This window comes from Dermacentor silvarum, chromosome 4, assembly GCF_013339745.2.
Source record: "Dermacentor silvarum isolate Dsil-2018 chromosome 4, BIME_Dsil_1.4, whole genome shotgun sequence".
In the NCBI taxonomy this organism is placed as follows: domain Eukaryota; kingdom Metazoa; phylum Arthropoda; class Arachnida; order Ixodida; family Ixodidae; genus Dermacentor; species Dermacentor silvarum.
The window spans coordinates 73,238,562-73,262,273 of record NC_051157.2 but is presented as its reverse complement, the minus strand read 5'-3'; the positions used below and the strand labels follow the sequence as shown (position 1 = coordinate 73,262,273).

At 45.4% G+C, this 23,712-nt stretch overlaps 4 protein-coding genes across 5 annotated transcripts in view; 2 read left to right on the top strand and 2 right to left on the bottom strand.

The window, feature by feature from the left end:
- The window catches only part of LOC119450224 (DPH3 homolog), a 20,307-nt gene extending 4,443 nt beyond the window's left edge, over positions 1-15,864 (top strand). The window contains exons 2-4 of one of the 2 annotated variants that reach the window (XM_049665725.1): positions 14,737-14,867; positions 15,175-15,249; positions 15,620-15,864. In XM_049665725.1, coding sequence (XP_049521682.1) covers positions 14,760-14,867; positions 15,175-15,249; positions 15,620-15,688 — 252 coding nt within the window. In that variant the 5' untranslated portion in view covers positions 14,737-14,759 and the 3' untranslated portion in view covers positions 15,689-15,864. Of the gene's footprint in view, positions 1-14,640; positions 14,868-15,174; positions 15,250-15,619 lie in introns of those variants that run through there. The other variant, XM_037713608.2, reaches the window with a different exon arrangement.
- Positions 1-15,864, top strand: part of LOC119450226 (DPH3 homolog) — a 20,186-nt gene extending 4,322 nt beyond the window's left edge. The window contains exon 4 of the mRNA XM_049665726.1: positions 15,693-15,864. The gene's annotated coding sequence lies outside the window, so the exon portion shown is untranslated. The remainder of the gene's footprint in view (positions 1-15,692) is intronic.
- On the bottom strand, positions 7,177-14,242 carry LOC119450225 (probable dolichyl pyrophosphate Glc1Man9GlcNAc2 alpha-1,3-glucosyltransferase). Its single transcript, XM_037713609.2, has 7 exons — positions 14,087-14,242; positions 13,844-13,922; positions 13,450-13,643; positions 11,929-12,121; positions 10,964-11,093; positions 10,186-10,289; positions 7,177-7,302 (listed from the first exon to the last, which is right to left on the bottom strand). Exons 1-7 carry the CDS (start codon positions 14,149-14,151, stop codon positions 7,177-7,179), a joined length of 891 nt encoding a protein of 296 aa, XP_037569537.1. The 5' UTR covers positions 14,152-14,242.
- Positions 15,865-19,559: 3,695 nt separating the features above from the next.
- LOC119448701 (inhibitor of growth protein 1-like) lies at positions 19,560-23,577 on the bottom strand. The gene is made up of 3 exons (XM_037711924.1): positions 23,560-23,577; positions 22,870-23,095; positions 19,560-20,244 (listed from the first exon to the last, which is right to left on the bottom strand). Exons 1-3 carry the CDS (start codon positions 23,575-23,577, stop codon positions 19,619-19,621), a joined length of 870 nt encoding a protein of 289 aa, XP_037567852.1. The 3' UTR covers positions 19,560-19,618.
- Positions 23,578-23,712: the final 135 nt, after the last annotated feature.

Here is a 23,712-nt window from a genome sequence, read left to right as displayed (position 1 = left end):
ATGGAGAAGACGCTTCAGCAGCGCTCTAACTTTTACGAGCGGCAAGTGAACGCGACTACGGACATGTCCACGGCCATCGGAAGCCACAATGACAACCTTCGAGACCTCATCCGCACCGTTGTGCGCGAAGAGATACTGAAGGTTTACGGCACCCCACAAGCCACGGTGAGCTCCATTGCGAGTGTAATAAGAGATGAAGTGCACCAAGCGCTCCGGTCCACCGTTCCTTTTTCTAACACCGCGCCTGCATCTTCTGTACACCACCGTGCGACCTACGCAGAAGTCTTGCGACAGCCTGCTTCGTCCCCGCCGCTGTTTGTTCAAGCCGCTCATCCGGTTGCACTCCCACCAGCCCAACCGGTGCCATACATCGAGGAACGACGCACGCCTCCACCGTTTCCCCATGCCGCTTCTCCGGTTGTGCTTCCGCAAGAGCGACCAGTGCATTACGCCGATGATCGACGCATGCCCCCTCGGAAGTCAGAGGTTTGGCGTACTCCGGATCGCCGTCCTCTGTGTTTCCATTGTGGTGAGGCAGATCATTTGTACCGCCAGTGCCCATACCGACGCCTCGGGTTGCGGGGCTTTTCTGCCTATTCGCCGCCACCCCGACTGGGCCAACGACCTCGGGACATTGAGGATTATCTGGCTCAGCAACGCATGCCACCGCCTACCAGGCGGCAGTCACGCTCGCCGTCGCCAAGGCGATTTTCACCATCGCCCCAGCGGTATTCGAGCGGACGGTCGCCAAGTCCCCGCCGGGAAAACTAACTACAGCGACCTTTGGGGGCGAGGCCGCTGGCAGCCGACGCGCTGAAGACCTCCGATCGCCGCGAGTAAACAAGGGTACCGGTACGCCATCAACTGAACGGAATGACCGGCTTTCGCTCGACATACCGGTGGTGATCGACGGTTACGCGGTTAGCGCTTTAGTGGACACCGGAGCGGACTATTCTATATTAAGCGGGAAGATGGCGACGTTTCTGAAGAAAGTAATTACACCTTGGCATGGCTCACAGATTCGTACGGCTGGCGGTCACGTCGTTACTCCACTGGGAACCTGCACGACAAGAGTTCGGATTCGAGGATCGACATTCGTGGCGAGTTGCCTTGTCCTACGCGAATGCTCCTGCGACGTCATTCTCGGAGTTGACTTCCTGCAGGAATACGGCGCTGTTATTGACTTACGGGGCGGTGTAGTCACCTTCTCAGCCGACCAAGCAATCGACGCAAACGACGACAATCGACGTGATGACGCGCTACGTGTTTCCGCCGAAAGTGTTACGCTTCCTCCACGAGCCAGTGTTCTAGTCGAAGTGATGTGCGGTGGAATGCGCGAAGGTGGAGTGGTCGCCGAAAGTAACTTAGCGCATCTACTGACACAAGGTGTTTGTGCGGCCAGGAGTGTGCTACAGCTTCGTGATGGCCGATCTAAGTTGCTAGTCACCAACTTTAGTAATGAGCATCGACACCTCTTCCGCGGTACTTCGATAGTGTTTGCCGAAGAAGTGGAACACGTAGCTGAATGTTTTGCCCCTGAACCAGTGAGGCTGGCTGACAAGTCACTGGGCACCGTCGACATTAATCCCGAGTTATCTAACGACAAACAGGCAGCACTGCACGAGCTCTTGCTTGAATTCAGGGCATGCTTCGCAAGCTCGTCTAAGGTACGCCAGACTTCGGTTACAAGGCACCGGATCATCACATGCGACGACGCATGCCCGATACACCAGCAGCCTTACCGCGTGTCAGCAAAGGAACGCGCGGCGATTCGTACGCAAGTACAAGAGATGCTTCAAGATGGCGTGATCGAACCTTCCAACAGCTCATGGTCGTCTCCGGTCGTTCTTGTCAAAAAGAAAGACGGAACGCTACGCTTTTGCGTCGACTACCGGAAGCTCAACAACGTAACTAAAAAGGACGTGTACCCACTGCCACGTATCGACTCGTTAGATAGACTGCGGCGTGCCCAGTACTTTTCGTCACTCGATTTGAAAAGTGGATACTGGCAGATCGAGGTAGATGAACGAGACCGCGAGAAAACTGCCTTTGTGACTCCCGACGGCCTTTACGAATTTCGAGTGCTCCCTTTCGGTTTGTGTTCAGCCCCAGCAACTTTCCAGCGCATGATGGATACTGTCCTCGCTGGATTGAAGTGGCAGACTTGCCTTGTGTATCTTGACGACGTAGTTGTCTTTTCTGAAACATTTGAGCAACATCTTCATCGCCTGCGGCATGTGCTAGAAGCGCTCCGATCGGCTGACCTCACGCTTAAACCAGAGAAGTGCCACTTCGGTTATGAAGAGCTCAAGTTTCTCGGACACGTCGTCAGCGCCAAAGGAGTTCGACCCGATCCCGACAAACTTGCCGCTGTAGCAGCTTTTCCTCTTCCTGCCGACAAGAAGGCCGTCCGACGCTTCCTGGGCTTGTGCGCGTATTATCGCCGCTTCATCGACAACTTCTCGAAGATTGCGGAACCCCTGACTCGCCTTACCAGGGATGACACGCCATTTGCCTGGACGAATGAGCAACAAGCGGCCTTCGCTGAACTACACCAACGCATGCAGTCAGCACCCGTCCTGGCACATTTCGACGAGGAGGCTGACACCGAGGTGCATACTGACGCCAGCAACATCGGCCTTGGCGCAGTACTCGTCCAACGTCAAGACGGCATTGAACGAGTAATAGCCTATGCTAGCCGCTCGCTGTCCCGTGCCGAGGCGAACTACACTACTACAGAAAAAGAGTGTCTCGCGGTCGTCTGGGCGATCACGAAGTTTCGCCCTTATCTCTACAGCCGTCCCTTCAAAGTGGTGACAGACCACCTTGCTCTATGTTGGTTGGCGAACATACGCGATCCTTCAGGACGGCTGGCACGGTGGAGCTTGCGGCTAGAGGAGTTCGACGTCACCATAGTTTATAAGTCTGGCCGCAAGCACGAAGACGCCGACACGTTGTCGCGTGCTCCCGCCGAATCTTTCAGTCGACAGTCAGAGGACGACGACGGCTTCCTGGGCGCCCTTACTACGTCGGACTTGGTCAAATCGCAGCGTGACGACGCTGAAATTCGACCTCTCATCGACCACTTAGCGGGCCGTGATACAACCATACCACGCCATCTACGTCGCGTCTTGACGTCCTTCTGTCTACGAGACAATGTGCTGTACAAGAAGAACGCCCGCCCGAATGATCGAGCCTACCTCCTAGTAGTTCCCAAAGACTTGCGGGACGATATTCTTTTCGCTTGCCACGACGAGCCTACATCTGGCCACCTCGGCTCCTCACGAACGCTTGCTAGAGTGCGCGAGATGTATTACTGGCCCGGACTTTCAGCAAGCGTCAAGCAGTATGTGAAAGGCTGCCATGAATGTCAGCGACGAAAGTCACCACCCCTGAAGCCCGCCGGGTTCTTGCAACCCATTGAACCACCTCATAAGCCATTCGACCAAGTCGGCTTGGACATTCTTGGGCCTTTTCCTCTGTCAACCGATGGCAACAAGTGGGTGATTGTCGCCACTGACTATTTAACCCGCTATGCCGAGACAGAGGCGCTTCCACGAGCCACGGCTTCTGAGGTAGCGCAGTTCTTCATGTGTCACATTGTATTGCGCCATGGTGCCCCAGCCACTGTTATCACAGATAGAGGAACGGCGTTCACGGCACAGCTCACGGACGAAAGTTTTCAACTAAGCAACACCAGGCATCGAAAGACGACCGCTTACCATCCGCAGTCCAACGGCCTTACGGAGCGATTAAACAAGACCATCACAGACATGATCTCTATGTACATCGACGTCCAGCACAAAACATGGGATCGTATCCTGCCTTATGTGACCTTCGCGTATAATAACGCCGTACAAGAAACAACGCGCTTCACACCATTTCGCCTTGTCTACGGCCGCGAAGTACAGACGATGCTGGACGCTATGCTTCCGTGCCACGACGCCGAGAACCTAACTACTGACGCCGAAGAATTTGCTCAGCGCGCTGAGGAGGCTCGCCAGCTCGCGCGGCTGCACATCGGTGAGCAGCAACACGCAGATGCACGGCGCTATAACATCCGTCACCGGCAAGTGCGCTACAGTCCCGGCGACCAAGTGTTGGTGTGGACCCCTGTTCGCCGCCGTGGCCTTTGTGAAAAGTTGCTCAGCCGGTATTTTGGCCCGTACAAAGTGCTGCGCCGCATTAGTGACGTGAACTATGAAGTCGTTCCTGACAGTGCGGCGCAAACACGGCGCCGACAACCACCTAGTTCTGACGTAGTTCACGTCGTACGCATGAAGCCTTACGTTGCGCGTTAGTGATTTTTACGCGCCCATTTGCACCTAATGCACTTACCTCTTCGTTTCTAGAGAGGTAGAGAATTGTTTCTAGCTACGCTGCTGTAGCTCTCGCTGTGTTCTGTGCGCGAGCATCTTCATTGAGCGTGTGTTGTTTTTTTTTTTTTTTGATGTTTTTTTTTTCCTTTCCCACACCACTTCTTGAGCATCGAGCCGATGCTCTTTCCGAGGAAGGGGGGAAATGTCACCTGTAGTAGTGGGCATAGGGCAAGCGCAGAGGCGCAAGAAGAAAGAAGTGCGCGTGCTAACCGCCCCGCTCGATAGCTGCCTCTCGCTGCCGTTTTCGCCAGAGCCCCAGCCGCTCCCAATAAACGTCGTCAGCCCCTTTTGAAGACCCGTGGCAATAAAAAGAACAGGCGAGGTTTTGTGTCCTAAAGCTACACCTTGGTCTATGAAAGATGGTATCGGGAAGGCTTAGATTCATTTATGACCACCTGGGGTTTCTTTAACAAACATCAAAATTGAAGAATAGTTCTAGACAGGGTTATAGAAAAGGTGCAACTACTTTGCTGGGCTTTATACCCTTTTCTAAAGCTATGCCAGTGAAGCTACTTGGGATGCACCAAAAAATTCAAATTATAACTGAAATGAACAAATTGTTGACTATAACAGCACTTGCACCCGACTGGTTCATAAGTATACCGCATAAATTCATAGTACAGATTTACTCATGAAGGATCGTTACACCAATGTGCAACGTACTAACACGTAAACCAATTTGAGCAAATTTAATGGCTTATCACAGTCGAACCTTGATGTAATGAACACGGGTATAAGAAAGTAAATCTAAAATTTTTCTCACCAATATCAGCATGTAATAATTACTTAATATTAACGAAAATCGAATTTAACAAAAGTGTTTTCATGTAAGATGTGACTTCACACTACCAAGTTTCGATTTTGCTTGAACTCTCTCTTATTAGTAAGAAAATAACAATGGCTGATGGTACATTTTTTAACCCCTTGAGGGTCATCGCCGTACATGCACAGCAGCAGAAACAAATCCCAAGTGGTCACGGCCATACATATGAGGTGGCAATGAAACATCTGAAGGTGCTGCAACCTTCCGCAACTTCTAAAGAAAATTTTTTATAATGCTGCCACTGCAGTAGCTTGGGAGCATTCCTGCTTTGCCTAGTTTACTGCTGTATACTCACGGCCACGTTTGCGCACTTTATAATCAGATTCTCGCACATGTTGTTTCAAGTTACGGGCGTCAAGAAAAGTGATTTTATCTTGTTTCTTATCACTCAATGCATTACCACGAGATGCTCGCTTACATGGCTATTCCATAAGCATGCAATTTGTTTACAGGTGGGCACTCGCGAACCGGTGATAGTGCAGCGTGTGTGTTTATTTTTGCGTTACACAAGAGAACTGGTAGAACTTTTTCTAGTGATCTAACAACTCGTTACTAGAAAGTTTTCGCATGGTTTTGTATTTCTGACAAGTACACTCCACTGCATGCATTTGCTTGCAAGTGCTGACATGCCATGTCTTGCTTTCGATATGACCACGTGTTCTGGGCCTGCATCCCTCCCCCCGATGATCCACTTCATTTTTCATTCTCCTGGACCATTGTTCTTGGTTTGGACATTGCTCATCGTCCTTACTTGGTTCTCACCCTGACACATGATAAACCTCCCCCCCAACACATGATAAAAGTGGAAAATGAAATGGCACGTCTCAAAATGCGGGCCCTAGTGGTGTAAAACCTATTTAACATATAAAAATAAGACCTGTGAATGTTATTACACCTATAAAAATATAATTTGACTAGTTTTCCTATGTATTCAACAATAAACCATGTATAAAACTGCACATATTAAAACATTTCTGTCACTTTATTGTCACCTAAAAAATGATTTCTTGGTTTTTTCTTGAAATTAATCACTGTGAAGAATTTAAATATGCAATAAAGAAATGTGATCCTGGGAGATGCTTATTCCTAAAAAATGTGACCCTCAAAGGGTCAACTTCACGGTAATTTATTATAAAATGTAGCCATAGGTCATCATGTCGACAATGATAATTTGGGCCGCAGTGTGCTCTCAGTTTATTCAACATGAAATGTAATAGGTATTCGTACATTATGGATAAGTTGACAATGAATGGTGCAGATCACTAATACGAATTACCTAGTTGATACCACCATTTTTATGTAGAAGTTCACCATTACGGAGTGTCAGTTTCAGCTGTATAGCATCAAACTCATTCCATGTGGTTTGAGAATGGCTCTCCTTAAAGGGACACTAAAGAGAAACACAAGATCATTTTGGAGATAGACTGATTAAATATTCTCTCAGTAAGAGGTTTATTCATTCTGCGCCAAAATCCCAGCGCTAGTATGTCAGTGTGACATAGATTTCGAAGTATTTTGTAATATTACAGCTGTTGTGGTGCAGTATAAGTTCTCAGAGCTCCTACGGCTCCTTCAGAATTCAATGTAGGCTATCTTTTCTGATAAACTATCTTTTCTGAAAACAAATAAATTAGGCCTGAGCAGAAACCGTTAAAATCCATGACACCGTGGTGAGCTGGTGCAGGAACTTCGAAGTGGTGTTGTCGCCACCTTTCTTTTGTAGTTGTGCCTTTTATCGCTTATGAAGCCTCCTCACATGGTAAGAGTGACTTTTTTTTTTTATTGTTCTAATTTACTAATGCAGCTTAATTTTTCTTTTTGGAATCCCTTTATCTCACGCATTTGCGAAACAATATTCGGCCTGTTAGCTTAGCATGAGCTCACAATCTAATGTTTTGTTATGCAAGGTCTGTTCATGCTAGTTCTGTGAGACAGTGCATGCCAAATGTACTTGCAAGAAAGCAGTAACAATTTCTAACCTGCAAATGCCAGCACTCTATCCACAGCTGCATAGAGTGCCCACCAGTTAGGAGCCCAGTAGGCGTGGCAGAGACCCCTTTTGAAGGGGAACAGCCTCTGAAGCATCTGCGTCAGCTGAGCCTGCAAAAGGTTTCGTACCCTAGATGATTGATTGACCGACTGATTAGTTAAAAGATTGATTGAATGGCTAGGTCTTCATTTGAATGGCCATTTGCGAGTGATTTTGTGACCTGGACAAGTGATTGAATGGCTGATTGTTTACCTGAATGGCTGTTTATTCAAATGCTTGAGTGACAGAATGTTTGACTGAATGAACAACCGACTCGATGAATGGATAGACGACAGAAAAATTCTACCCCAGAGATTGATTGCATGTTTGATTGTTCAGTTGAGTGTTTGCTTGAATGACCGGCTAATTGATTGCATGTATGACTTAATGAAGGTCATTCAAAAACTCTGGCCATTTATATATTTTTTTTATTTACTTGTGCTGATACATATCAATATATCATGAAGCGTTTTCTTCCCTTACTCGCTTTAATAGCAAGAGCTGCAAACTTAGCTCACAGCTCAAGTGTCAGCAGCTAAACATCTCAGCCATTGTTTCATTTAAGTGCTGTCCTAATTTGTACATTACTTAGCAAAGCACGGTGAGAAAAAAAAAAAAAGAGAGAGAGAGATCATACTATTGTCTATCATACACTGATATATGTTATCTTCACAAAGTTTGCCACTTTATCCGGAAAAGAATAAATATGCTCGCACTTCAGTATCGCTCCACAGTAAAGTCTCTTGCACTTCAGCATTATTGAATGATCATCAATCTTATCTAGAAATATGTCTTAAATCAAGGCCATACATATGCCTAGAATTACATAGTAACTGCCTATACAGTTAAACCTTAATAAAACGAACTTCAATATAACCAATTTCTCTATATAACAAAGTATTTAACTTTTTATAACTTCTTGTCTATAGATAAACATGTATTTTGAACCTCAATATTACAAAGTGTTTACACACAATTTCAATATAATGAAATTTCACTGTCACTGCGAAGGAGTACTAGGACAATAAACGGAAACTTCTGCGGAGGCAGATGGTCAGATGGTTTAATTACATGTGGCTGCTTGTGAACAAACTTCTCAAATCGCGTGCTGTGCAATCGAGAGTGCCTGCTGAAGCGGAGCAGCGTCGTGTTCCACAATGAAGTCCAAGAGCGATAAGATCTCATCGAACCCCAAGCGCTGTATGCTTTAGGTGCGAGTGACAGCATGCGAGAGTGAGCCGAGAAGGATAGTGACTTGATGTGCGCCGTCTTCCAGTGCGAGCAAGAGGAAAGGAGGGGAGAGGAGCAAGCTCATGGTAACGCAATCAAGCGCACACGAGAGATGGGGGTGAGTGAAGAGCAGGTTGGTGCGCATCTCCTTTTTCCAATTGCCCGATGATTCGAAAAATTTTGCAGCCCCTGCCACGTAAGAAAAATCAATCGGGGGACCATACTTATTTGCATAAAAGATCAAATTTCAATATAACAAAGTTTTGATATAACAAAAAAAATTTCCAATTGTTACCAACTTCGTTATATCAAGGTTTAACTGTAACTGCATATAATGTGCTTCTGTAATTGCCAATGCTGCAAACCAGCAACCAATGTATTAATTCTTAAGCTAATTCATATACAGTCTACGCTCGTTACAACGGACCCCGCGTACAACAGACTTTCAGATATAACGGTCCATATTTGAACCTTAGTTTGCTATACCTATTTTATTAATGCGATGAAGTTTGCTTTGAATGGACCACGCTACAATGGACTATTGTCTACAGCGGACAAAATTAGCGGCAATTTTTTGCAAAGTCGGGCGTATAAAGCGTACTTTTGCAGCGTCAACACGGGCGGACAACAGACTTGCAAGGGTCAGCCGACGATCGCGGCCTCAATATCTCGCGCGCGCGAGGCACAGGGCAGGGGGGTTCTACTCCAGCGGCTGCTGCTTACGGCGTGGCCACCGTATCTTGAAAGCGATCTTATCTTGAAAGGACGAAGTGCGCTCGGTGCCAGTAGCTTCGTACGCGCTGTGCTTTGGACGTTTAGTTTGCATTGAAGCAAGACAGCACAAAGGTCAATTTGCTCGCTGCTGCTGGTGCGCTTCTTGACTGCAGCGTTTTGACAGCGAGTTTCCGCGGTCATCGAGCGAGGTGTGTTCATGTTTACCTGTGCGCGTGACACCGTGCTTATTAATTTAGTTTGTATGCCTACACTTACAAGTTTATACGGTCAATAAAACTACTATCCTTACTTTGTATAGCTGTCTACTAATTTGCTATCACTATCAATGCTGGACGTTCGTGACTCACTCTTTGCAATAATGTTGACATCGAGACCAAAGTTTCGGATATTACAGACTTCGTATAAAACGGACATTTTTTGTCGGATTATGAGGGTCCGTTGTAACGAGAGTTGACTGTACACAGTCAATGACAAAAGTTTTTTGTCGGATTATGAGGGTCCGTTGTAACGAGAGTTGACTGTAAACAGTCAATGACAAAAGTTTTGAATCCACACCATGAGAAACAAGTGTGGCACAGCAACACTGAGGTGAACAAAAGCCACTGTATTTTGCAGGCACACTCGTCTCTTGCATCCTTTGACTTATGTTTTCCATGCACAGCTCTTACATCTGCTAACATTCGGCTTCCCCGCATGACACACATGCAATGATGGAAGTCAGCATTGTAGTTGTGTAGGTGCGAATAGAGGTGGCGTGACTGTGCCACCTGACGGTGCAGGTAACATGGGCACATGAGGAATTTGTTTCTTGCTCTTTCTAAATGTTTACATGGTTTTGGAACTTTTGACAAAGACTGCGCGTTTGGTTATTGCCACACTTGCCAAGTGATTGTTAGCAATAACAAAGAGCAACTGCGACGTTACAGAAGTAAAAACAAGATACGAGAAGTAGTTTTCAATGTGCATCTAGGGAAAATGTTGAACGTTACCTTGCTCAAGAATGGCCACAGTGAAACGGCAAAAACCAGCAGCACAGTTCCAGCCAACCTTAAGAAATGGATGGGCTGAAACCTCCAAAGCAACGATTGAGGGGCTGAAAAAAATGTGCTGCTATATTATCGTGCTGCCTGATCAGTCTCAAGAAACATATGGAATGCAGGTATAGCATTATTTTACAGAGGGAAATTTCTCATTAATGTTCCTTGGCTGCTCTTAGAAGCTATAACATCAAAAAGCAGGTCAAAGAGAATGCAAGGAAATGCCCCCATGGTACAAACAAAACAGCACGCAGCTCTATGGTTAAAAGCAGTGGTGGTTAACAAAGCAGAGGGCGCAAAAGACATGCCCTAAGCTCAGGGTAGCTCGACCACGCTCCAAATAATGGCTCTTCAAACAACTTCATGGGTTAAATTGAACTTTCGTAAACAAAATAACGTAAGCATCAGTTCCACGCTTATGAGAAAGCATTAGCCCAAAGTCAGCTCTGATATTCCCATTCAAGAACACTTGAAAGATATGTTATACTCTGGGTACTGATCATCTGTGCCAAAATTACACAGAAAGGTAGCCCTTTCATGGCTGTGTTAATAAATTTCGAAGTAATGCATCATGTCTGCACCTAGTGCCTCACAAATATGGTATATAGGTATTAACTTAAATGCTTAAAAAACTACTGAGCTGCCCTTTAGAAACTTGGCATAGTAAGCTGTACAGGCTGAGGCAGGGCACCAGATGAACAAGATGCTGCAGCATCAACATAATACTGACCTTTTCCATGGGACTGTGCAAAACAGTAGTTTCTCAAGAGGTACACGAAAAATACTGGAGCTACATACAAATAGATGTGCTTCAGATTAAGCAGAATGGTGAACCACAACGTGGCTTCAACACAGCGCCCCTAGAAAAGAACAAGAAACATATATGCAGGTGTTGAGCTATAAAGACATTTCAGCACATACTGTTTTGGTGAAGACAAGGTCATTTTCAAAAACAGCGTGGCTGAGATAGGCAGATTTTTTTTCCAGCAACATATCATTCATACTACTGGACATCAAAAATTGTGAAATAATCACTTACTAGACATTTATATGACAAAAATTTATTAAGTAACACTTTGTTTATTACTTCAGCTTACATATCGACATTTTAAAAATCAGTGCTAAAGGCATGTGCTCTTTGTAGAAATCTTGCGGATCTAATTTCAAAGATCATAATCTGCCTATTTTTATGTAGACTGCAAAACGAAGGCCTCTCCCAAGAATCTCTAATCACCCTTGTCTTGCACTAGCTGATTCTAACTTGCGCCAACAAATTTCCTCGATTGCGCTTCCTTTCCCTTGGTACCCATTCTGTAACTCCAATGGCCCACCGGTGATATTTCAGAGATATTCATACCTACAACCTGTCATAAAATGTGCTGGGTGTTCCACACAGTTTTGTCGCGCAGTTTGTAAGGAAGGCCTCCCGAGTGGGTCTTGTATTCACCCAGCTTCAACCTGCATGAGGCCAGCAACACTTCATAAATAAATTAAATAAGTATACACGCATTTACCTGATATTACTTAAATTTCTGCTGAAGGGAAGGCAATATGCCTTGATGTCATATCTACCCCATGTCCTTTCAAATATTTCTTCATGGATCATATATATATATAAGGTCCAAATGATTTTTACGTAATGCAGTCTAATGGTAACTGATTTATCTTTCTATTGTTTGCTCCTCTCAGGCATACCTGAAAGAGGCGGGCTGTAGCAAGCAGTAGGATTCCATGAAGGAAACCATTGTACTGGAAGTGCACATGATCAACGAGCAGCAATCCAGGGTTCCAAAGAAACAACATTGAGAGCACAGTGGTCTTATCGAGCCAGGGGTCATCGTGCTTAGACGAGCGGTCTCCCTTTCTTGGTGAAATCAGCCCTTGCCATCTGAAATCATCAAGCAAATGTACAGCTATTAGAAATAATGAGTGTTTTCCACTTCTACAAAATCTTGACAGGAATGAATATAACAACCCAAAGAACCCACTGCACTTGACATGACTGGCTATCAGTGACCACAGGTTCGACACTACTGTGAGCATCACCCCTGAATCATCCTTTGCTCTCTTCGTTTTTGCTCTCTTACAATAGACCTTTCATTTGGTTTGACAACATTAACCTTTTGCTTCTATTCTATTTCAGTCCTCAAATCAACTGGATCAATTTGCTGATCTCAGTGATAGCGTATGCAGGTGCAGCTCAAGCCAATCTCCCAAAAGGTGAAATAAATAAATTTGGAATAGGATTGAAGCACAATCATTAAATTACTTAGGACCTGAGGTACATATTTCTTGGTTTATCATGGTGAACAGGAGCATAAAAGAGTGAGAACGGTGAAGTTATCTGTATTTATTTGGTGCTTTGGTGTGGATTTTTCCCGTTCATCAGTCTGCTTGACTGATTTCATGAAAATTTGTTGGATGGATTTGTTTGCTTTCTTTCCCAGGTCCTGTGGAAACGATAATACTTTGGAGGAAGAATTTTCTAAAGCAAATGCAACACAGAGACCAAAAAAAGAAAAAGAAAACAAGACCACACACACAAAAGACAACATAAATGGTCATGTTGTCTGTTACTCTTTCATTCTATATCTCTTTCGACAGACGATGCTTGTGTGAGGTGCGTCTCTAGTGTGGTCCCCCCCAGACACCTTCGACTCTCTTAACTCCAAGGGTCCACAAACCGCAGTTTGGAAAATATACTGTTTAAGGATGCACCTGAACGGGTGAACCTTGATGCCCACTTCATTATGCACACTGCAGACTACAGCACGCATAAGTAACTTGAGCACGTCTTAACATTGCAAATAGTGAGATCGATCTGGTGCCAAACTGGTCACATTTAACCACAGAAGGCCAAGTGCACAGTCTGTTTATTTGTGAGTCTCCATTTTTCTATGTTATCACACTATAGAGAAGCATTAAAAAAATTTATGTCGTACAACCAAAATATATAAGAGGCACCATAAAGACATGTAGCTCTGACCTTGTAAAAAGATGCAATGCCAATAACTGATGAATCTATTCAACTGTGGGATACATAAAGTAGAGATTGGTGTGGTTGACACACGTGAGGTTTGACAGATGTGAGGTTTGAAGAAGTTCCATGTAGTCGGTTTCGACTCTTTGAACCTCTCATCACGAATTCATCCGAGATAATTTAGAAACTATAAATTGCGAATTTCGCACTGCAGGAAGCATTTTGTGAGCACTTACACCCAAACGGCATAAATAAGAATCAGGTCGGATAAGATAACCGTAAGCCTTTGAAAGTAGATGGTTGCAGAGCTGGCATAGTTGAGGTTAGCTATTTCTAGCATCCCAGGATCCACGAATCGAGCTGCCAGGGACAATACGTATTCGAACCAGGCGAACAATGGTGGGTAATCCAGCGTCCATTCGGATGTGTTCTGCATAACAAAAACAAATGCAATGTGAGATATATGTTCATAGTCTGAATAGTTGGAAACAGAGCTAAGAATTTTAGTCAGAAGTGTAGCAAATAACCACGCGTTCTTAAATAATCCAGCAGACATTTGACAGTACAGAAGTGGTAGAACAACGGTATGAAAAACACTTCAATGGCTAAACGTTACAAAAATTCGAGTACCTCGAAGTACCATTTCGACGTTGGCAGGGAGTGAGTGATTGCCAACCAGTTTCGGTGTACCTCGAAGTCCGTGGATCGGCTGGAAACGAAATGTTGTAATTACCACCTTTAAAGAACAAGCGTCAGCCAGATTATCATATGGCTTCAAGAATTCAGCACGAGAGATGCGCCCGCATTTGGTCATGAAAGCGACGAGCAATTTGATTTACAAAGTCAGACACGAATGCAGTTTGTGGTTCTTACTAGGCAGTTATGAACAGCAACTTGATGCAGGTCACTGACACAGCGATACTTAGGAAATTGGACATTGTGGACGGCGAATGTGACAACACACAGCTGCACACGTGTTTCCAGCTGATGCAGACAACAAATTTACGAAAGCATCCTATCCGTTCGCGCGTCTACAATTAAACAAATAGTAAAGAAATAACCGATAACAGAGGCGCCGCCAAATTTTGGCAATAATGATCGCAATGACATAGTGGCGCTGCAAACGTTAGTGCTTTTACTACTCAGTGTACTTTTTTTTTGTAATGCTACACTACTTAACTCCTATTCATAAAGATTATTGTGTATAATTATAATATTTTACAATGTAATATGTGTATTGTGCTAGCCACAATTAATTGTACACTGATTTAAAGATGGTGCGTATCATGTATGCACTACCGCTTTTACCGCTTACGTTGTAATGCGGCTCCTGAGTCGCAGATGCACCCAGCTACATACTTGAATCTGAAACGTACGCTACTTGACATGTCAATTATTTGCTAGCCAGTTGTGAATAGCCGTGAAAGGCGCGTGCGTCTGCGTTGGCGTGTGAGCCACCTCATGGATGAACATACGTAGTTTACGTGAAATCGTTTCAATTTCGAGCGTCATCGCTTGCCTACCTCGCAGTAGTGCATTCTGTGAAATGTCTGTGTACCACGACGAAGTTGAGATTGAAGACTTTGAGTACGACGAGGAATTGGAGACGTATTTCTATCCGTGCCCATGTGGGGACAGGTTCGAAATAACCAAGGTCAGAAGTATTTCTGCGCGTTCTTCTAATCTTGCGACTAGAAACGCGAGTCACTCGTGTGAAACGATCCAGTAAGGAATACGCAAAAATGTTACAATTCCTAGTTTGTCTGACGTTGGGGATTGTGAGGAGAATGGGTGATGAGGAATCGGGAGGCACATGGCGGAGGTACTCGATGAATGAATGAAGCAAGCGATCTTGGCAATCTTGCCTCCCCTCTCCCCTGATTTATTCCTTCTGTTTTGTGGTTATGTCGTTGAAACAGTGCGTTCAGATGACCACTTAATTTTGTGCCTGTCGTTGTTAGGAGGACCTGCTGAATGGTGAAGAGGTGGCGACATGTCCCAGCTGCTCCCTGCTAGTGAAAGTGATATACAATCAGGTAATCAATTGCGAACGACATAAACTTGGGCATGGATCACACTATCAGTGAAGCTGTTCTCACAAACTCAAATGATGATTATTGATTGATTTTAAATGTTGTGAGCTCTAGTGCATCAATGTAATAAGAGGAGATCAAGTACATTTCCAAGCTACATCACCGCGGCTAATCTGAAATGTAAAATCTTGGTTTAGAATACAGATTTTCTAATTCTCAGCTTGACAACAGTTATTTGAGAAGGTTGTCACTGTGTTGGTTATGTCTTCGACTCCTCATATTTGGCTTATGTGCATATATGTGGTTTCTTCTATATGCCTCGTGCATAATGTTAAACATTTTCAGCTTCTCAATTTGGACTTTTATGTTGCAGGAGGACTTCATTCGAGAAAAAGACACACTAACCAAAGAAGAACCAGCCAAGCTTCAAGCAACCAATTAAGGAGGTGCCTTGAAAACCATCACCGCTGCTGCTTGCTTAATTTCCAGAATTTACTGTTCAGATACAACTACAAAGCTTCTAAATGGAGGGTTTCTCCAAAGCTTAGGTATGAAACGAGCATGATTCTTTATTGTACATATTTCATCCAGAATTACAAGTACAAGAGAAGATAAAAATTGTTGTGGCTTGATTGGTCTCCTAGAAATTCTACATTCACACAAGAAAAAAAGTGCACATGGCTGTAAATAGGTAGTAACAGTTAATTTTAGAGTGCATGTTATGTTTCTTTGGAAGAAATGAGTATGACAGAATTGCAACGCTTGCACAACACTTCCAGCTGCAGACATCTTGTCAAAATGTTCTTTCCAGTTCACCTCATAAAGGCTCATTGCAGAACGTAAAATGCAGGTTTTAGTGTCCTGACTATGCGAGTTACTCTTTGACAAGTACTAAGGATGCTTCATATCTACTGCCTGTTGCCTCGTTTATAAACTTATGCTCCTGCTTATACAGACTGCAGTGGGAAGGCACCATATCTCAATGTGTTGGTGCAGCCATCGCTGGCGCCTAGCAGAATCTTGCAGCGCAGGCGCAATCAAAGTGACAGGCGAAGCGCCCAGTATCTCATCTGTTACGATTCCTCTCCATACCGCGTGCATTCCCGGCTCTGAGAATTAATGCAAGTGCTTCATAAACAAAATGTATTCAGGCTGATTTGTCAACGCTGCATGCATGCACACAAAATTTGCAAGGAACTGTAGCAGACAACGCACCAGGTGCTCTGCCTATCCATTTTATTGCACCTGCACCGCAAGGCTTAAAGAGGCGGCAGCGATGGCATTCCGCAGAGCACTGCCACGGAATGCAGTGGCCATGCCTGTACTGCAACATTTCCACTGCAATTGTCACTTATGTGGCTTGTCCCTAGTAGCTTCTTTTCACCCACTCCCGCCGCCACATACACACAATCTTCGCGCTTTAACTTTGATGAAAAAGTTGAGGTGTGGGATGCACAAAAATGAAGCAGAAGTCGCACTGTGAGGCAATTAATCAAGAAATGTAACCTACTTGTGTCACGTGTATCATCAACTTTTATTTTTTGCTGCAGAGTTTGCTCAAAATGTTACTGATATGTAATTATTTTCAACAAAGCATCCCCCAAGTTAGTGACACTGCGAAGGATGACAACATTGTCATGCGGCTGTCTAAGGTTTGCCACAGCTTGCATACATATTCACAGCACTAACTCCAGTGAACAAAGTATAATGCCTGAAGTAATTAAGGGACCAAACACAAAAAAGACACAGCACTTTGTGTCTTATCTGTGTTTGTCTTTTGTCTGTTCACCTATCACGCATGGTCAAAGAGTGAAATGAGACGGACAGCACTAGCTGCTTGGAGCTGGTATTAAAAGGCTCATTTGGTGGTGCACACACTTGTTGAAAAGTATATGGAATGCCCACTGCAACAAAATTTCACTGTTACAAATGAATAGTACCGGGTGTGTGAGGTATTTGAGAATACAATGTTGGCTTCAGGCAGAGAAAAATATCTCCAGCAAAAATAGACATATTCTCATAAAATTTTGGGAAGCTTCTCTTGCAGTTTATATACACAATTACTCAATGAATCCACCATCCAGAGCAATAACCGATTCAAATCGGCTTCGGAAATGGCTGCATGCACAGATCAAGTGGTCCTTAGAGATGTTGGCCATTGAGTCAGCAATGGTGGCCTTCAGCGAGTCTTTTGTATTATGTGGCTGTTTGTTGGCCTCTCTCTCAACGACGCCCCAGGCGTAGTAGTCGAGCGGATTTAAATCTGAAGAACGAGGAGGCCAAAAGTGGGAAGTGATGTGGTCATAGAAGTTGTCAGCCAGCCACTCCTGGGTGACACAGACGGTGTGGGCGGGAGCCGAATCTTGCTGAAAGACATAAGGTCTTCCTTACAGTCTCTATACAGGGCTTTACAATGGTGGCAAGCACCTCCATGTACGTGGCAGCATTAATGCAGAGTCCTTCTGTAAAAAAGTGTGGCAGCATGATGTCACCCTCGTAGCTGACGACGGCTAACACCATCACGACGACGAAAATTTTGTGTGCATCACTGTTGGCACCTCATCAGCGCTTGCGCAAAGCCACCTGCCGTTACAGTGGTTAATGTTTTGGTATTGTTCAAAGTTCTTTTCGTTTGAAAAAAAAAAAACAGAGTATCCAGGCTCTTCAGGTCCTTCAACTTGCTTAGCAAGCGCGTGGACCAGAGCAGACGATTCTCCGGAGTTTTATCGGACATGAATTGCCCCCTCCTCATGAAATAGGAATGGTACCTCAAGTCCTCGTGCACAGCGAGCTTGACAGTCGACTCTGCGACTTGGAACTCGTTTGCAATGGCCTGCATTGACTTCACTGGGTCGTCAGTCACGATGACTTGCAGCCGCCAGAGAAAATCAGGGGTTCTGACGATGTCTGACCACTGACTGTGCTTTTTCCTTTTCACCACAGATGCCACATAACCCCCAGAACGCATCAGTTCTGTCCGCACCTTGTAAACGGAAGATTTCGCTACGTTCAGAAAGGTGGTCGCTGTGGTGTGCGGCCAGGGCGACGAGGACTGCATGGCGTTTTCTTTCCTGTGTCAACCTGTACGCTTCCATCTTTGAACAAACTGCATAGTATGAATGATAAGGGGTCAACCAACAAGCAGCTGCACACCTAGATATGATGAGCCTGCTGGTGCCTATGGCGATAAGGAATAGTGTTCTCAAATACCTCACGCACCTGGTATATACTATCGATGCTATCTTGGCAAAGCTGCAGGGTTGATAGTAGTCCAATTTTCTTATTAACAGCATTTAAATAGCACTTGTCCAGACGTGTGCATCTGGTTGCAATAGGATATTACGCAAATCTCAGCACATCGCCTCGGAGGGTGCTGCCTAATCTCCGAGGTTGTGCTGAAAAGCTGCACCGTGTGGGGATTGAGGTATGCCCCGGCGTCATTGTGTGGGCATTCACCTGTTCTGTGGTCCCTGCGCCTCTCCATTTCCACTCACCATGGTTGGCAGCAGTGACGCGCCACTCGAGGTGGTTTGCGGCGGGGACGCTCGTGGAGCCGCCGCTGTCCGCAGAGCGAGCACGGGTGGAGGTCTCTCCGTGACAGCACTGGGTACATACGTTTTTCTCTCATTTGCCGGCCCCTTTGTGTGTTAGACTTGAGCTAGCCTACGGTGCCTTTGCACGTACGGTGAGCGCGTACCTTGTTTTTATCTTTTCGGACGCAAGCCGAAGAGCGGTGTCTATAGTGCTAGCGCGTGGTCGTACTACGCCGAGCCGCACTTATTGGAGGCCCAAGCCGACGGAGTGGGCCCATTGGTTATCGCGAGAGCAAGCCATAGAATAAAGAACCAGCAAGCAGCATAGCCGCAGGAACTTTTCCTATCGGCATGTCGTGGGGAGCCATGCTCTCCCAGCCACGTGCTAGCGTCGCTCCTGTCTGTATTGTGGCCTTTGGCGCGGGCGCCCTCTGATTCCCGCGCACACCAGGGACTGGGCGTTTGTGCAGTGATGGGTGCCGCCAACTCAGGGAAATAACTCTTCTCTTGCGTGCGTAGCGCTCGGTAGCCCCCCTCCCCTATTTGCACGCTCCTTTTTACGGCCTGAGCGCGCGCGCTAGAGTACGCGAGGTGATGGCTGACGCAGGCCCTGCGACTCGCTAACCTCGAAACCGTGGTGGTTGGTACTCTTGCGTGATACTAGACCCCCACAACCGTTTCTCAGCGTTCTGCATCATTTCCACAGTCTGAAACTATTCTTCTTACACAGCCCAAAATTAAATTGCAATTGGCCTTTAAGTAACACCACATGCCCAGACAAAAGTAGAGGAACATTTATTAGGTGCCATCAGTATAGTAACTTTGTCGCACTGGTGCAGCTAGCTTCCCTTGGGCTTCATCTGGTTGCTGCGGTCACCTCGACACCGGGGGCAGTACCACCGGCCCTTTGGCTTTGTGGTGAGCATAACGCAGGAGAAGTGGAACCATTCGATGCTGCACTCCTCATTGTCGCAACAGATCATTTCTCCAAAGGAGACCTGCTCACAGAGGCAGTAGGTGGGCTCATCGGGGTCGATGGGCGGCTCGGCTGGTGACGGCACACCACCGCCACCCCTCTGCTGGTGACCCTGCTGTCCCTGCTGGTGCCCTTGCTGGTGGCCGGCCGAGTTCGAGGCTCCCCGGCGCCGCTTTTTCTTCGGCTGCCGCCGGCCGCACGTTGGATGTGGCGCGGGCGTCTGTTCGTCGTCGTGGCCCCGTTGGCGCCGCGACCGCTTTGCCTCTCGCGTCTCGGGTTCGTGGTCAAGGTTGCGGTAGTCCTGGTCGAGCTGGCGCACCTTGTTCTCGATTAGGTCCTGGATCTGCTGCAACAGCTGCAGCTTGTCGTCCCCGAGCTCCTGCGACTTGATGAGCGAATGCTGGATCTGCAGCATCACCTTCTTGCGTCCGACATCCAGGTCGCGCCTGCCCAGCAGGCCCTTCTGCTGCTCCAGCTCCGCCAGCACTTCTGCGTGTCACATAGAATAAAAGAAAAAAAAATGGACAAATGAAAGTGCACACTCAGGTTGTGGATGGTACAGTCAAACCTTAATGTGATGGAGAAAATCTCAAATGTTTTTCACCGATATCAGCATGTAACCAATATACGCTTACAATGAATACCGGATATAACGAATTTGTTTTCATGTAAGACGTGACTGCGTTATAACAAGGTTTGCCTGCTGACATCTCGAACAAAAAGGGGGTGGCTATGTGTGTCAGCAATAGTGGAAAGGATGTTTTAATGAGAAGCGTTCAAAAGTTTTTCACTTTTGCGTTTGACCTTGTCACACATGGCGGCTCTGTTGCTAAATAATGCACACATTTCGCACGAGGCACAGCGTAGTGTGGTCTGTCCTGTTTGTGCAAGCAGAAGTGGTACAGATGTTTCCCATTTCTTACAGATTTTATTTGATATGAACATGATTGTGCTAATTGCAGTAGTAATGGCAAAAGTGCAAGCTGCGATAGAGTGCATACTGAAGTACACAGACAGAAAATATTTTCGGGTGATCGTTACAGGAATGCCTCTTCACGTACGCAAATGTTGTATAATAGGCTCACATAAGCAAAGAAATAGTTGTACAGTACATGGTGCAAAATGGCTACCTTTCGTGCTTTCGCGAGTGTAGACAAGTAATTGTCGTGGCTGTCACGTGAAATGCACAAGTGCAACTGCCTTGAGCAGAAAAAAAGAAGGAAAAGTACCACAAAAACAATAAAACGCAATGCGATGTCTGTTCTCCAAGTAGGTAGCACTGCTTTCAACCAACTCGACATGTAATAAGGACGGGAAGTTGGGTAAAACTAGAGCTTAAAGTCGGGGGTCCCGGGGGAGGCTCGGCCTGGTGCAGGGCCCCCCAATCATAACTCTCCATTTTTTCTATTAATGATTTAATCGCGATTAAACAGTTGATGTGGCATGAGCAAAAACATAAAAGCAGGTATTTTCGTACTACTGCATGCATTTCCCTGAGGCACTGCACACGACGGTCACCACCCTTGTTCGACTAAGGTTCTTGGCTCAGCATACTGTATCATGCGCCACTTGAACATGAAGCTGCCTCCTCGTGAATTAGTGAAGGTTCACCTAGGTTTCTTTAGGTTAACAATTGATTTTCATTCATTTAGTTGTGCATTATGAGTGTTATGTTATACCAAATACGCATGCATTTGGTCCACTTTGGTAGGTAAGTAGGTGTGAAACCATAAAATATATTATTGTAGTGCCTGAAATTGTCAATGACGAAAGGCGACTAATGCTCTTTGTTGCAGCTAGACTAATTTGCTTTGAGTTCAAGCTTAAATATTTACCTCCCGTGTTATTTCTGTAAAAATGTTTCCAAAATGCCAATTTCTTGATTGAATCGCCACATTAAATAAATGCCCGAAATACACTCAGAATTATATATTTACTTGCAGAACACCCATAAAAAATTTTATAATATATATACACACACAGGGTGTTCATTTTTAAGTTTTATGGAATTTTATGAGATCTCCTGTGGCAGGTAGCATAATTCAAATAATTTTGAGCTGTGTTATTCGATGATGCGGACATTAGTAGCACGAGAAATCGAAACACATATTCAACTAATGAACAGAAATGCACTAATTAGCATCTTAGTTAATTACTTTACGACATATATTGCAATTTACGAATTGTAGCGGGTGAGCTTGTCACCTTGACGTACCCACTTGGAATGAACTTCCAGAATGACGCCAGTCTGGAGATGTGCGCCATCAAACTCGCCGTAAAAATGCACTGTTGTTCCACTTAATTTTTTACCAGAATGCCGTTTCATACATTGAAGCACAAAAGTAATTGGAACGCCCATGTATTTCGTCCCACACTTGGGGAAATAATATCTCGAAACTGGTTTCATCCTGGAAATTCATTTCAAGTGAATGCATCTTGCAAACTCACCGGCTACAATTTGTAAATTGCAATATGTCATAAAGTAGTTAACTAAGAAGTTCATTAGTAAACTTCTGCTAATTAGTTGAACATGTGTTTCGATTTCTCGTGCTACTCATGTCCGCCTCTTCGAATAACCCAGCTCAAGGATAAGAATTAAACTACCTGCCACAGGCGATTTTTAAACTTAAATATTAACACCCTGTATATGAGTGCGCGCGCCATACTGGTCGCCGCACTAGGAGGGCCCCCCCTCCACTGAAGAGAGACTTTAAGCCCTGGGTAAAACAAAAACCTTGGACGCAAAAAAAATTTTAAAAAATACTAACGGTAGATACGTAGTGAAAGCACCCAGTTCGTGGTACAGTCTCGGTTTCGAAAGACAAATCCCGCCCATTTAATAACGTTCCAAATATTGTACACATGCACGAACTTGCAGAGGATCGGACACCCGCTAGGGAGTGAAGAAATGGTTGGCCAAAGAGCCTTTAACAAGTGATAAAATGCCGTGTCCAACAGCGTCTACTATGTGCTACTGTTCCTGCGACAGCGAGTTATCGTACACAGGCAAATCTTGCCTCGTTCGTAGCGCTGTCTTTTGGCCAAGCGTTTGGGCATCGTGAGCACGCAACAAGGCTGTCCGCGCCGCGACTGTAAATAAAAATGATGACGCACCTTGGTACTTGACGTCCAGCTCCCTGAGCTGGCTGAGGTTTCTCTGCACATCATCGGGCAGATTTTCAACGCAGTCGAGGTAGTCTTCGATGTAAGCAGCTGAATACAGGGCCTCTACAGCGGCCTGATTCAGTGCTACATCCCACGAGCTGCCTTCCTTGGACGTAATGTTGAATGCTTCGGGGAACCAGCTTGAAGACACACACGAACTGGCGCCGAGCCGTCGCTATGATCAAGCACAGTTCAGCTGCAATTGGTTACAGCAGGCAATGCCTGATTTTCTTCATGCCTCGACTTGCTGGAAACGCGTATTTCGTCTAAAAGAAGCGCTATCGGCTACAGTGGTGAAGCGAAAATGTAAATCTGAAAGCGAATTCTCATAGATGAGCAACAGCACAACAACCAAGCTGACCGACCAAACCACGCCACTGTAAACTGGTGAGCTTGGCTTGGCTTGCCCCAGCTCAATGCGTTTCCGACAAAAACAACATACCAGAAAAAAACTAAAACCTCACGAAGAAAAAAAAACATTTGGCGGTAAATATTGAGTGAGTCGCCAGAGGCCGCACGATCAAAAACGATGATTTCAGTTTGACGGAAACGCACAAAACAGCAAAAAGCAAACAAACGTGCATAATAGAACTTAACATTAATTGTTACTAGCATTTAAAATTATTTAACCATACTCACACGGCGTAACAGTACCATGGGTCCGCGTTATAATGATTTATACGTTTAACACAAACATTCATTTAATTTCTTTGTTGCAAACAAAGATTGCAAAAAAAAGTTGGAAGCGACAAAAGAAGTTTAACTATGTCGAAACTACTTTATTAACGATTT